At 33.1% G+C, this 14,128-nt stretch overlaps 2 protein-coding genes across 3 annotated transcripts in view; both read right to left on the bottom strand.

Annotated features, from left to right (window-relative positions):
• LOC117101260 overlaps positions 1-1,090 on the bottom strand; it is a 10,601-nt gene extending 9,511 nt beyond the window's left edge. Inside the window, exon 1 of one of the 2 annotated variants that reach the window (XM_033241211.1) lies at positions 618-1,090. In XM_033241211.1, the coding sequence (XP_033097102.1) occupies positions 618-776 (159 nt within the window). In that variant the 5' untranslated portion in view covers positions 777-1,090. The remainder of the gene's footprint in view (positions 1-617) is intronic. The other variant, XM_033241212.1, reaches the window with a different exon arrangement.
• Positions 1,091-7,675: 6,585 nt separating this feature from the next.
• Positions 7,676-14,128, bottom strand: part of LOC117101259 — a 9,309-nt gene continuing 2,856 nt past the window's right edge. Inside the window, exons 2-7 of the mRNA XM_033241210.1 lie at positions 13,956-14,073; positions 12,774-12,950; positions 12,342-12,410; positions 11,909-12,085; positions 9,219-11,635; positions 7,676-9,118 (exon numbers count right to left, since the gene is read on the bottom strand). Of these exons, the coding sequence (XP_033097101.1) occupies positions 8,210-9,118; positions 9,219-11,635; positions 11,909-12,085; positions 12,342-12,410; positions 12,774-12,950; positions 13,956-14,073 (3,867 nt within the window). The 3' untranslated portion in view covers positions 7,676-8,209. The remainder of the gene's footprint in view (positions 9,119-9,218; positions 11,636-11,908; positions 12,086-12,341; positions 12,411-12,773; positions 12,951-13,955; positions 14,074-14,128) is intronic.

Below are 14,128 nucleotides of genomic sequence, written 5' to 3'. Positions count from 1 at the left end.
AATGCGATCCACCATCACGGGAGTTTTGTATACAAAGGTTGAGTTTTAATCTCAGTTTGAAAGTGTTGTTATATTTAGCTTAGAAGATTATAATTTAATCATTGGAAAATGTTCAATCAGAAAGAAGTTATGACCACTAGATTTAATGGACATTTTAATTGTAAAGTTTTGTATTATATCTTCAGACACTGGGGCTTGTTGCACACCAATGCATGCTACATCTTATCAACAGTTACATCCTGCATCTTATTTATTTATTTATTTATTTTTTTTTTTTTTTTCTTTAAACTTTATAATATAGTAATATAATAATTTGTATTTAAAGCAAAATGCCATTGTGAAACACCCTGTCTCTTATACACATCTAGATGTGTATAAGAGACAGGTACTGTAACATTGTCGCATCGCCTCCATCAAGCAAAATACAAATACACTAGGCCTTAAAAAATATTGTTTGTTGTAGTGAAAAAAAACAAACTAAAATGCCGACCCTCAATTTTGTACAATTTGGGATGGTCGGGCATGGCCAGCACAATCATTTTTTTTTTTTATTTGATGTTACTGGGATCCCGCTATAAACGAAAAATATATAAATACCGGTAATATATTATACATACTTGTTCATTACTCCAGCCCTGGTAGAACATATCACCATGTATACAACCAGTGGTCTTCACCACCATTGGAAGAGATGCTTCCCGCTTAGCCAACTCATTTGCTGTATAACTCCTGTGTGACCAAGACACTCTTGGTAGATCTCCTAGTATGTTCTCCATAAGTCAAATTGTATGTCATCAAAGCATTTTATTGATTCTCGTCTGGCTGCATGTTTAACTGTGACACCACAAATATTTTGTTTTGTACACTTTTACAAATCTTTTCTTGCTTATTTTAGTCATATATGGTATGTAGGAAAGGTAAATAAAAATACCTTAAAAAGTCGCTCAGGCATGTGGAACTTATTTAAAATTTTGTATGCTCTGGAACAAGGCCAACCAATGATGTCCTACCACTTTTTGTACTACATGGCCTATTCAAGTGTGGTTATATTCAGTATGTTCGCCATTACCGTATGACAATATGTATTGTCAAAGCATTTTATTAATTCACTTCAGACTTCATGTTTACCTTAAGATAATTTTGTGTACTCTTTCAAAGATCTGCTTGTTTTTGTTCCGGAAATGTACTGAAACCCACACATACCAATATATGTGTTTGAGGAATGTATTTATTCACAATTGTTTATGTATGCTTAGATACAAAGCCAAATAGTAATTTCACCTGAATTATGCAATTATAAATGAGTGGCCTACTTGTATTCACAAAATTCTCAGCTCTTTATTGTTTATAATTGTTAGAAAACAATTCTAGACTTCACCAGTGTTAGAAAAGCAAGGTCATGCTGTGTGTAGTTGAACTACTCTGAATATCTTAGTTTTTTGATTAATAATAAATATGTAGGTGATAAAATTAAATCAATAATTTGTTTAAAGAACCTGAGAGTTTTGAGTTATGCAAATATTTATCATGCATAAGGTCATCAAAGTATTTTGGTGATTTTATACGCACAATAGAGATCATGTAATACTACATCACGTGTAACCACTATGAGATCTTTGGCTACCTGAGCATATGTTAGAGTTATGTCCAGTAGTTATTAATCAAGTATATGCCAAAATAAATATTAAAATGTCTGCATTTATGTATTTTAGAGCAAGAAATATATATTCATTCCAAACAGCCAAGCAGCTTTACGGTCCATTTCGAAGGAGAGCCACAGATGATTTGCTCTTGCTTGCTGGAAAACAGCCTAACTGCTGAACAGTACTATTCTCTTTGCTTAGAAATGGTAGTACTGTATAGGCAAGGGCATACAGTAACTGCAGCACTGGTAAAGGTCTATTTTGTAACTTTTTAATTGTTACAAAGTGAATAAAGATTCTGGAATGTACTTACTTTCAAAATAATAGTATAATAGGAAAGTCCCACATTCCATTATTAGTCACTGAAAGGTGTATAATTTATTCACCATTTTGAAGGCTCTGACACAAGGCCAACCCATAGTTAGAACCAAAGCCCTTTTTTGCGAACTCTTTAGTTGTTATGAAATGAATGAAGATGTCATTAAAAATAAAAAATAAAAATATATTCAGCCCAAAGAGGGTAATAAATTAAATTGTTGAATTCCATAGTGCCACAAATATATCCATAGTGCCTGAGTGTCAACTACAATCAGGTCACCATTTGCTCTAGAAGTTAAAATTCAAGTTAGGTAGCTTTTACATAAATGAATGCGCCAAATGCGATCCACCATCACGGGAGTTTTGTATACAAAGGTTGAGTTTTAATCTCAGTTTGAAAGTGTTGTTATATTTAGCTTAGAAGATTATAATTTAATCATTGGAAAATGTTCAATCAGAAAGAAGTTATGACCACTAGATTTAATGGACATTTTAATTGTAAAGTTTTGTATTATATCTTCAGACACTGGGGCTTGTTGCACACCAATGCATGCTACATCTTATCAACAGTTACATCCTGCATCTTATTTATTTATTTATTTATTTTTTTTTTTTTTTTCTTTAAACTTTATAATATAGTAATATAATAATTTGTATTTAAAGCAAAATGCCATTGTGAAACACCAGTATGGTGATACTGTACTGTACAGGTATTTAACAATATTAAATTATAATATTATTAAATATATTCCGGGGGAATGCGTTTTTTTTCCCCTTTTAAAAAAAAATTGTTTACCTCCCAAAAGGGGGGGCCGGGACCGATCATCAACCTACTATTAAAACATTCCGGATCGAGAACCGGGGCGAAAATTGCCTAGGTTAGGTCCAGGCCAGCCCAATTAATTAGCCACATTATTCCTATTTGAACCCTGCTTCGCTCAAAACAATAACAAACTATTTATTTTTTCAGTCCTCGAGATCACGTGAGTTAAGCAAACTCACTTCACGGCGCCTGGTTGCCAGTAGGCTAGAGCAGTTATAGAAAGCATGATCCGCTATGTAGTGTTATGTTTTAGAATAAAAACTTGTGAAATTAATGTGTGCTTTAAAAACACAGATTTACAGATTTAAGTTGTAATACTTTTGTTGAATGTAATTTAACTGTAGCAGGCGTCTGTCTATAACGTAAGCCTCCCAGCAACCAGACGTCGTACAGAGTGTTTCAACAGGTTATGTGTGTTTTGTGACAATGTTTTGTGTCGATGACAGTTTTTCAAACACAGTTTATGAATGAACGTACAATAATACGAAAATAATAATTATCATTACTTCAATGCTCTTGAATAGATTGTATTTTTTGTTTTTCTGTTCAGCGCATAGAGACCATATATTATGCGCTATATAAGCTGTCTCTTATACACATCTAGATGTGTATAAGAGACAGGTACTGTACAGGTATTTAACAATATTAAATGTTTATTATTATTATTATTATTATTATTATTATTATTATTATTATTAATTTTTTTTTTTTTTTTTTTTTAATTATTGCTTAAGCATGGACGTATTTTTAATGGTATCTTCATGGTAAGGAATGCAAATCTGCTTCAGCTTTTCTCAATCTTTTGGTCAGCTTCTTCCTATGAAATCATGTTTGCATACAATATTTTACTGCAGCAACTAAGATTTAATTACAGAACCAAAGGATCCAAAATGAGTTAAAATTAAGTCAAATTTAAAAGCAATTCATGAATAATTCTATACCAGACATCATTTGTTATTATTCTTAGGCCCACAGTTTACAGGGGTGGATCCAGAGATGTTCAAAAAGGGGGGGCCCCCTTAAATTTGGGCCTATCGAGACAACACTGTCTTAGGGGTCCGGGGGAATGCGTTTTTTTTCCCTTTTAAAAAAAATTTTTTTACCTCCCAAAAGGGGGGCCGGGACCGATCATCAACCCTCTATTTAAACATTCCGGGTCGAGAACCGGGTCGAAAATTGCCTAGGTTAGGTCCAGGCCAGCCCAATTAATTAGCCACATTATTCCTATTTGAATCCCGCTTCGCTCAAAACAATAACAAACTATTTATTCTTTCAGTCCTCGAGATCACGCTAGTTAAGCAAACTCACTTCACGGCGCCTGGTTGCCAGTAGGCTAGAGCAGTTATAGAAAGCATGATCTGCTATGTAGTGTTATGTTTTAGAATAAAAACTTGTGAAATTAATAGATAGATAGATAGAAATCTTTCTTTATTCTGGATACTCAGTCAGTATTAGTACACTGTTCTTCCCTGAGGTCCAGGGTATGATCTTAAACTACTTTAAATTAAAAACAGAATTGATAAAGAAATATATAAGTTACATAAATATAAGAAGCAGAAAAAAGATTGGTAAATTAAATTAGATTTTTAAAGGATTGTAGGGAAATAGAATGAATATTACTGCGGATATCTGATAATAAATTGTTCCATAAATTAACGGATCGGTATTTAAATGTTCTTTTTCCAAAATCATTCTGCCATTTTGGTGAGATCAAAGTGTTTTTTGATTTGCTTCTTGTATTTATGTTATGATATTCATCGATTAATTCGTAAAAATGTGTTAAATTAATGTGTGCTTTAAAGACACAGATTTACTTGAAGTTGTAATACTTTTGTTGAATGTAATTTAACTGTAGCAGGCGTCTGTCTATAACGTAAGCCTCCCAGCAACCAGACGTCGTACAGAGTGTTTCAACAGGTTATGTGTGTTTTGTGACAATGTTTTGTGTCGATGACAGTTTTTCAAACACTGTTTATGAATGAACGTACAATAATACGAAAATAATAATAATCATTGCTTGAATGCTCTTGAATAGATTGTATTTTTTGTTTTTCTGTTCAGCGCATAGAGACCATATATTATGCGCTATATAAGTCTCCAACCATTACCATTACCATTACCAATTTTGTAGGAAAAGTAGGAATCCTAGTACAGCACTGTAGTGAGTATAATTTTAAAAATTGGTCAGCAAACCTAGCTAGACTAATAAAATTGGGTTAGCCTATTGGTCTAACTTATTTACGATTTTCCCCCCTGGTAGTGATCTGGAATTTTTAAGAGTAGGTATGACCGATGCATGGGCCGCATCAGATCCAAAATTTTGGGTTGAAATCGCGTCTAAAATATGCGGCCTATACAGGAATGTACGGGTACCTATAAAAATAGGCCTGCTTAGTAATTTTGCGGATTGATATTGGAACAAGATTTTGTTAATTCATGGACCAATATATATTGCTGTTTATTCCACCACGGGCGGTCCGCTTAATAGCGTGTCCTGCTGAGTTAATCCCCAATGCCTTTGAACAAATGATTAGCTGATCACGTGCAACCCAAATTTTTGCCCCAAAAATCGGGTTGCCTTTCTGGGGATATGTACACATAATGGTTATATTTATAATAATACAAATTATTATCTTTTTTGGTACATTTATAATAGAATTATTAGGTTTTAACAATAATTTAAATCAAAAGTTTAATCAGATGCCATTAGTACATATTTTGTACTAGTTAGGTATCAATCAATTGATCATTATCAAACAGTAATTTTAATTTGTATATAGAAAATAATTGTTTAAACAGAGTTGGTTATTGCAAACACCTCGGTGTTTATATCGATGAAAATTTATCATGGAATAAGCAAACTGATAATGTAAAAACTAAATTTCTGCCAGGTTTGTACTATTTGAAAAAGACTTCTAAATTTCTATCAAATGATCAACAATCTCTTATGTACAAAACCATTATTGCTCCTCATTTTGAATACTGTAACCTAGTCTGGGGTAGATCTACTCAAATTCAAAAAAACAAATTACAAGTCTTACAATATAGAGCGGCAAAAATAATTCTGAAAAAAAGAAAAGATGATTCAAGTACACAAGCTTTGCAGACCTTAAATTGGGAAAATTTAGAAAACAAATTGTATAAAAATGAAGCAATAACCATGTATAAGATTTTTCATAACATGGCTCCCTCTTATTTGACCAAACGTTTTACATTTAAGGAACAAAATTATTTAACCAGATTAAATGATGTCTTAAAAGTTGATTGTCCTCACACGGAATACAAAAAGAAAAGTTTATCTTACCGTGGTGCTATTCTCTGGAACGCACTGGATGAACATGTTAGAAATTCTTCAAGTGTTAAAATATTTAAAACACTTTTGTAAAATTTTTGGGCTTTGCTTCATTTTTTGTATCTGGTATTTGTATATAATTTTATCTTTTTTTTGTGATTATGTGTTTTATTTTATACTGTTATTTTGCAACTTCAATGACAACACGGCCTTGTAGAATAACACCCTCTGGGTGAAACAAGCTTTCCGTGTAAAAATAAAGTTTTAATAATAATAATAATAATTATTATTATTAACACTTTGACTGCCAGGATATTTTAGTGATAGCAATGCTCTCTGTCAGACATTTTAGCCAATTTGAGCAATTTCCAGTTGACATTGAGAACACATGTATATACAAATATGGAATGTTCTTCACACCAAATAAAGATTAATTCATGAGCTTTAAAATGATATCATACCTGTACATTTTATTCATACAATAAACTATTGCCACACAAATTTGAATGGAAAACTTAACTTTTTACAATTTCACACTTTTCAGGCAATAAAGCTAAGAAAACAGCATTTTAGTTTCGCTAAACTCCTAAACACTAAAAACCAACAACTAAACGCAATAATCCGACTCTTTTTTTCTTTAGTATATTAGTTATTTATACGTACATGAATCCATCATAATGAAAATCCCACACATAGATGAGGTCCACTGAGCCCTGAGTTAGGGTTGATTCGAAGATAGTGGCTAGGCCTACTAGTACAGACGTGTCACTCATGCTACATATTAGGTCTAGGGGCCTAGGCTAGGCCTGCTGACTTCTCTACTGCCGTCTGTACTTTTATATATTTCTGTAAATCTGTACTCAATATATTACATAAAATATTGTATCCGCAAATATTTTTGCAAATATTTGATCTGTTGAAAACTTCTGACGACTGCGATCCATGCTCTTCGCATTACTCTCATTATTCGCGGAAGTTCAAGCACCTCAAGCAAACACGCTAAGCATGTCTGTGGGGAGGAGGTTTCAAATTGAGAAAAATGTACGGCCCAACACAAATTTATTACTGAAGTTTCTACCACAGGTCCACAACTTCCATATCTATTGAATTGTACAGTAATTCAAAAGACGGAGATTTCCATCTTTGGCAGCCAAACGTTGTGAAAAGATGAAGATCCCCGTCTTTGGCAGTCAGTGGTAAAGATAAAAATAAAAAAATAACCCATAAATTGCATCGTCATTCTCATTCACCTTATTCCACAACACACAAGGGGCTGAAATGTACCATAGTATCAGGGTAGCCCCCCCCCCACCCATCCGAAAGATGCATATGTGGCAAAGACAAGCCAAATCAGTCACTCGTCGGAAAAATTAATTTTTAGTTATTAATACAGGGTTTAATAGTAAAATGAGAGCTATAAAATGGTAAAAGAATCATTTAAATCCAACACTTCGTTATGAAGTTACACGAGTTTAAACATACAGCAGTTTAAGAACAATATTTGAGAAATCAGCCAGTTTACGATTTCAGGCATTTCTTAGGCAGAAACCATTACCAAATCGTTAAAAAATGTTGTTTTAACATTGAAAATGAGGAAAATAACAGCATAGCATGATGTATAGATATATAAAGGTTAGTTTAGTGCAATAAAATAGATTTCCAAAATTTTGACATTCCAGCATGTTTTGGCCATTATCTCCAAAACAGGATTTGCGACGAGTGACGAGACGAGTTTTAAGTCCTGAGAAGACTTAGTTTTATCAAGCAAACCTTGTAGCAGTTTTTCTTTTATGCCACTCTACAACATGACTTGCCACTCATTATTTTTATTATTTTTATTAATTATTGATTTGTTAGATTAATGAAGATCAGGTTTAATTCTGTATTTATTTTTTTTCAAATTCGTATGTGCAGATCAACAGATAGGCCTAATTCTTTTCATCCTTTTCTTCATCCACTGTTGTCATCTGTTGCTTGTCATGCATTTGCTTCTGTTTTCATTGGAACTGAATAATCCATACCAGCCTCTGAGCTGCTTTGTTTCCCAACGAGTCTTTAGTCACAGAAGGTTTCTTTACTGTCATTAGTCACACAGGTTCACTGTGGGTAGAGAATGTCCTTTACACTTCCTTCCTATGAGTGGATGTACTCATTATCTTTGAATAAAGCATAGGAATGTGTATTGGATGTGTAGGAATGTTGAATTGAATTCAAACCTCCAATTACAACTGCCTTTCTGTTTTTACGGTCTGTTTTTCTAGAAACAATTGGTTTTAATTTCTTACTTTGAGATTTTAGGTCATCTGCTGAGATAAATGGTAGTTTTGGCAGAAATTTCATAACATCATTTGCAGTTTGCTTATATATATTCCTTTGATCTTGGACACTTTCTTGACCAGCATTTTGATCCTCTGATACCTGTACAAACGGAATTGGTTTGTCTCTATAATGATCCTTTTGCATTTGCTCTTGGCTGTTTTCTGCTAGACATTCTGTCCTTTTGATTTTTTTCACTTTGTTTTTTTTTGGAAAGTGAAGACTTTCGTGTTTCTTCTTTGCATCTTCTTTTTCTTTCCTTGAAATGAAATAATCTTTATCATGTACTGAAATGGGAGCTGTCTTTTTCTTTCTGTTTGCATCCTTGTGTATTAGAATTATGAACTCACTTTCTTCTGAAAGTAAAGCTTTGTCCATTTTCATCATTCCTGTTTCATTCTGAATAGGATCTGGATACTCATATTCATCATCTTCTTCATCCTCTGTTATCTGTTTCTTGTCATTTGCATTTGCTGCTTGTGTCACCGGAACTAAATAACCCTCATTATCTTCTGAAGCTGCCGGTTTTATCACATTTGCTTCTTCATTCATTGTAACTAAATAATTCATTTCTTTCAAATGCACCTGTTTCTTCATACTTTCTTCTTGTTTCATTGGAATTTCTTGCTCAATAGGATCTGGATACTCATATTTATCATCTTCTTCATCATCGTCTGTTATCTGTTTCTTGTCATTTGCATTTGCTGCTTGTTTCACCGGAACTAAATAACCCTCATTATCTTGTGAAGCTGTCAGTTTTTTCACATTTGCTTCTTCATTCATTGCAACTAAATAATTCATTTCTTTCAAATTCACCTGTTTCTAAATAACCCTCATTATCTTCTGAAGCTGCCGGTTTTATCACATTTGCTTCTTCATTCATTGTAACTAAATAATTCATTTCTTTCAAATGCACCTGTTTCTTCATACTTTCTTCTTGTTTCATTGGAATTTCTTGCTCAATAGGATCTGGATACTCATATTTATCATCTTCTTCATCATCATCTGTTATCTGTTTCTTGTCATTTGCATTTGCTGCTTGTTTCACCGGAACTAAATAACCCTCATTATCTTCTGAAGTTGTCGGTTTTATCACATTTGCTTCTTCATTCATTGCAACTAAATAATCCATTTCTTTCAAATTCACCTGTTTAACCATATTTTCTTCTTGTTTCATTGGAATTTCTTGCTCAATAGGATCTGGATACTCATATTTATCATCTTCTTCATCATCATCTGTTATCTGTTTCTTGTCATTTGCATTTGCTGCTTGTTTCACCGGAACTAAATAACCCTCATTATCTTCTAAAGTTTCCAGTTTTATCACATTTGCTTCTTCATTCATCGGAACTAAATAATCCATTTCTTTCAAATTCACCTGTTTCTCCATATTTTTTCCTTGTTTCATTGGAATTAAAAACTCTCTATCATCTTCTAAATGCGAAGCCTTAACCCTTCTCTTTATTCTTGTTTCATGCTTGATAGGAACTAGATAATCATCCTTTTGATCATGCACTGTAGTCACATGTTTCTTGTCATTCCCATTTTCTCCATGTTTCATTGGAACTAAATACTCCTTATCATCTTCTGATTGTGAAACCTTGTCCATTGTCTTCATTCTTGTTTTAGGTGTAAGAGGAATTAGATAACCATGTTTATCCTCTTTTCCATCCACTATCATCTTTTTCTTTGCTCCTTGTTTCATTCCAGTTAAGCTGTAATTTTCCTCTGAAGTCACCAGATTCTTCATATTTGCTTGTTTCATTGGAACTGAATACTCCTTATCATCTTCTGATGGTGAAACTCTGTTCTTTCCATCTTTGCATGTATCATCTGGTTTTTGTATTGCTTCCTCTAATGATAATAGATCATAAAGAGAATTTACATTCGTCATTTCATAGCCTTCATCAAACAAAGTCAGATTGTGGTAACTCCTGGTTTTCATCTGACTTTTTCCTGGTTTTGTATGGTTTGGCTTTTTTTTCTTTTTCTGTAACTTGTCATTTATATTCTTATCTGTACAGTTTGACTTTTTTTTCTTTTTTTGTAACTTCTTGTGTTTCTCTGTCGAGCCTTTTAGTGTGGACTTGTGATGGGAACTATCATTGTTTTCATAACTGTCATCAAATTGTGGATAATCATATTCTTCCGATGAGAGACCTAACGAAGTCAAGTTCTGATAACTGCTGGTTGCCATCTGACTTTTATTTACTGCATTTTCTTCTTTTCCATCCATTGATAAAAACGGATTATTCTTATCTTCACTGCATTTATGAACTGGTTTTTGTTTTGTATTCTTTAAAGAGAACACATCATCTTGAATGTTTTCATAACCTTCATAAAATTCTGGATATTCATATTCATCTGATGAGAGACCTAACAAAGTCGAGTTCTGATAACTGTTGGTTGACATTTGACCTTTATCAGTATTAGTGTAGTGTGGATTTTTTTTCTGTTTCTGTAACTTCTTGCGCTTCTCTGTTGAGCCTGTTGATGTCGACTCATAATTTGGACTCTCGTTTGTATTCATATCAGTATTTAAGTTTGTCTTTTCCTTCTTTTTATGTAACTTCTTGTGTTTCTCTTTTGAGCCTTTTAGTGTGGACCTGTCATGGTCAGAACTGTCATTCATATTCATATCAGAGTATAGGTTTGTGTTTTCTTTATTTTTCAGTAACTTTTTGTGTTTCCCTGTTGAGCCTTTTAGTATGGAATTGTCATAGGAACTATTAATTATATTTACTGGGAGATTATTAGCAGTGCTAACTTCTGCATTTTCTACTTTTCTGTGCATTGATAAAAACTGGTGATGCTTATCCTCATTGCATTTCTGATATGTTTTTTGTTTTGCATTGTCTAATAATAAAAGATCATCTTCCATGTTTTCATAATCGTCATCAAATTGTGGATAATCATATTCTTCCGATGAGAGACCTAACGAAGTCAAGTTCTGATAACTGCTGGTTGCCATCTGACTTTTATCCATATTAGTGTAGTGTGGATTTTTTTCCTCTTTCTGTAACTTCTTGCAGTTCTCTGATGAGCCTTTTAGTGTGGACAGGTCATGAAGGAGACTGTCATTTATATTCGTATCAGTATAAATGTTTGCCTCTTCTTTCTTTTTCTGTAAATTCTTGTGCTTCTCTTTTGAGCCTTTTAGTGTGGCATTTTCTTGAAGACTAATAGCAGTGCTGATTTCTGCAAGCATGTCAATATAATTTGGTTGAGCATTGATTATGAAGTCTAGAAACAGATGAAAAGTAATTGTAATATATATGAGTATTTGTTTAATTAATATGTGTTTCTGTACTTTTTTGAAAATGTAATACTTAAGACCTAATAATTTACGCTAAGCAACAAGTTTGTTGGGATTATTACTATCCCAGACCAGAAGTCTAACATATTATTCCATATCCAAAATGTAATTAACAGATCTCAATGTTCTAAAAGTTCAAGATTGAATGAAATGGAGTTTTTACTTTAAAAATCTGTTCTGAAAAAAAATATATATATAACCTGTGTTGCCTTGGTAACTGTCCAGTTGGTGCTGATGAGTACTGATGACCAAGTCAGTTACACAACTTTCAAATTTGAAGAAATCTTCAATGGTTTCATCTCGAAGGTCAAGAGCAATGTAGAATTGCATTTCACAGCAGTCAACTGGGATGCTCTCCATGCAGCTGCCAACTTCACCTGGACCATAGAGGGAGCACTTCATTTTGTTTGTTTTACCAAGTATACAATATAAATATTAAGCTAAGCAACAATGTATGTTTTGATTACTAGGCTAGACTATATGTAAGATGTAATTAGTGTATGATAAATCCATCAAACAATTAATATACATTTTTTAAATTTATTTTATATATAATAATCTAGTAAATTGATCAGTAAAACAGTGTAAGTATAGAACAAATACAGAATATCACCAAAAAAGGTGTTTCCTCACCATTTAATGAACAGAGTTCACTGTTGGAGGCACCACCACGCCACAACCCTTGTTTATTAGCTGAACAAGCTTTTGATGAATAACAACAACAAAATTTAATAATAGAAAATAAAAATGTACTCTTTGTATAGACCTTTAAATTGGATGGGCTTTTTTTCTTTTACAGTAATATTTTATTGGAATTTAAAATTTTTTTATTATAAATAAAAGACGACAGAAACAACAAACATGACTGGTAACCTTTTCATACTGCATTTCCTGTTGATTTATTTGCACATTATCATTGGGCCATTGTTAAAGAATTTTTATTAGGATGAAATAATATCAATCGTAACAATATTTAACTGGCATTGGATTGGCAATAAAGGTCGATAGACCATAAACATAAAACATGTATAATACACAGTTTGGTCCCTATATGTACATACTTACTTTTTGACAAACTTACTCCTATTAAATACTTCATCCAACCTCTTCGTTTGACATTCAGAATGATTTCATCTTCCTCCGTCAAGCACATCAATTGGGAGAAGTCATGCTTGGAACGGCGCAGGTCGATCTTGATATATTGTGGTAGTTTCATGTCTTCCTTGAGGATCACCTTGTTATCTGCAAAATAAATATTAAAACAATAGAAGACTACAGTTAAAGAATAGAAGAATTAAATAGTAAAAACGTAGTAACCTACATTATGATAATTGCCAAATTTTTAAAAGCAGAAGTAACCATTTCAATGCTCTTGCCATATATATGTGCTTATTTGCATGTGTTCTTGTCTTAGCTGTTTGTAAGCAAAAATAAAAATAAGATTTTGTTTTTGGCCAATCAGCGCATCTGTCAATGCAAAATATGGAAATTGCAGGGGTGAAAAAGTTTTGATTTATATTTTGCCAACCGCTGCATTGAAATTTCCAAAAATAAGATATGTATATTTCTTACTAATTATATAAATTTGAAGCATTTAACCACCACCTATACTATATAAATTCACCAATAACATTTTTTTTTTCTCTTCCGTCTGGATGTTTTTGGCAAAGTCGAATGGCCGAGCGGTAAGTAGGGCGCCCCAAGCTATAGCCATAATATCGGCGCTGGTTCGAACAGCACGCTCGCCTATGGTACTGGTGGTAGAACAAGTCTTCTCGGATAAGGACTATAAACCATAGGTCCAGTGTGTACAATGGCTCGTGTGTACTATAAATAACCCAGTACATCCATCGAGACGAGTAGGGGATACCCCGGTGTACTGGAACAGACAACCCCTGTGGTAGACGATGAGAGTTGCTGGTACCGGGTTACCGGTTAGCACAGACAGGAAGAGACCCTTAGGGGCGAAGAAAGTCATTGATCGAGTTCCTAGTCCACACATCAAGCGCCTTGAGCATCTTACATTAGATGGATATGTGCGCTATGTAAAACTACACTATTATTATTATTATTAAAACTGCTAAATGAAAAACCATTCTTTTTCCCGCCCTCTGACACTCTTTAAAAAATTAAGTTCGCGAAACTATGTATAAAAAAAGTCTCGCCTTATATACGTGGTTATAAACTAGAAAAGTGAATTTTTTTGTATTTCATGGGTACTAATACAATTAAATTCGAAAATCGAACCTCTTGAGCCAGGTTCCAAAAAGGTGACTGGACTGTTGATTGGAATACTGATTTCATTCTGTTTGACATCCCATGCAAGAAATCGAAATTGTTCTTTAATACCATGCAAGTACAAAACCTAGAAAAAGAAAAACATTAATTTTTGTGTATTTATTTTTGTATATATATATATA

The sequence above is a fragment of the Anneissia japonica genome, unplaced genomic scaffold, assembly GCF_011630105.1.
Source record: "Anneissia japonica isolate Jap-2015-1 unplaced genomic scaffold, ASM1163010v1 scaffold1859_len985614_cov190, whole genome shotgun sequence".
Classification (NCBI taxonomy): domain Eukaryota; kingdom Metazoa; phylum Echinodermata; class Crinoidea; order Comatulida; family Comatulidae; genus Anneissia; species Anneissia japonica.
The sequence above is the reverse complement of the archived record's forward strand: the minus strand, read 5'-3'. Positions and strand labels throughout refer to the sequence as shown.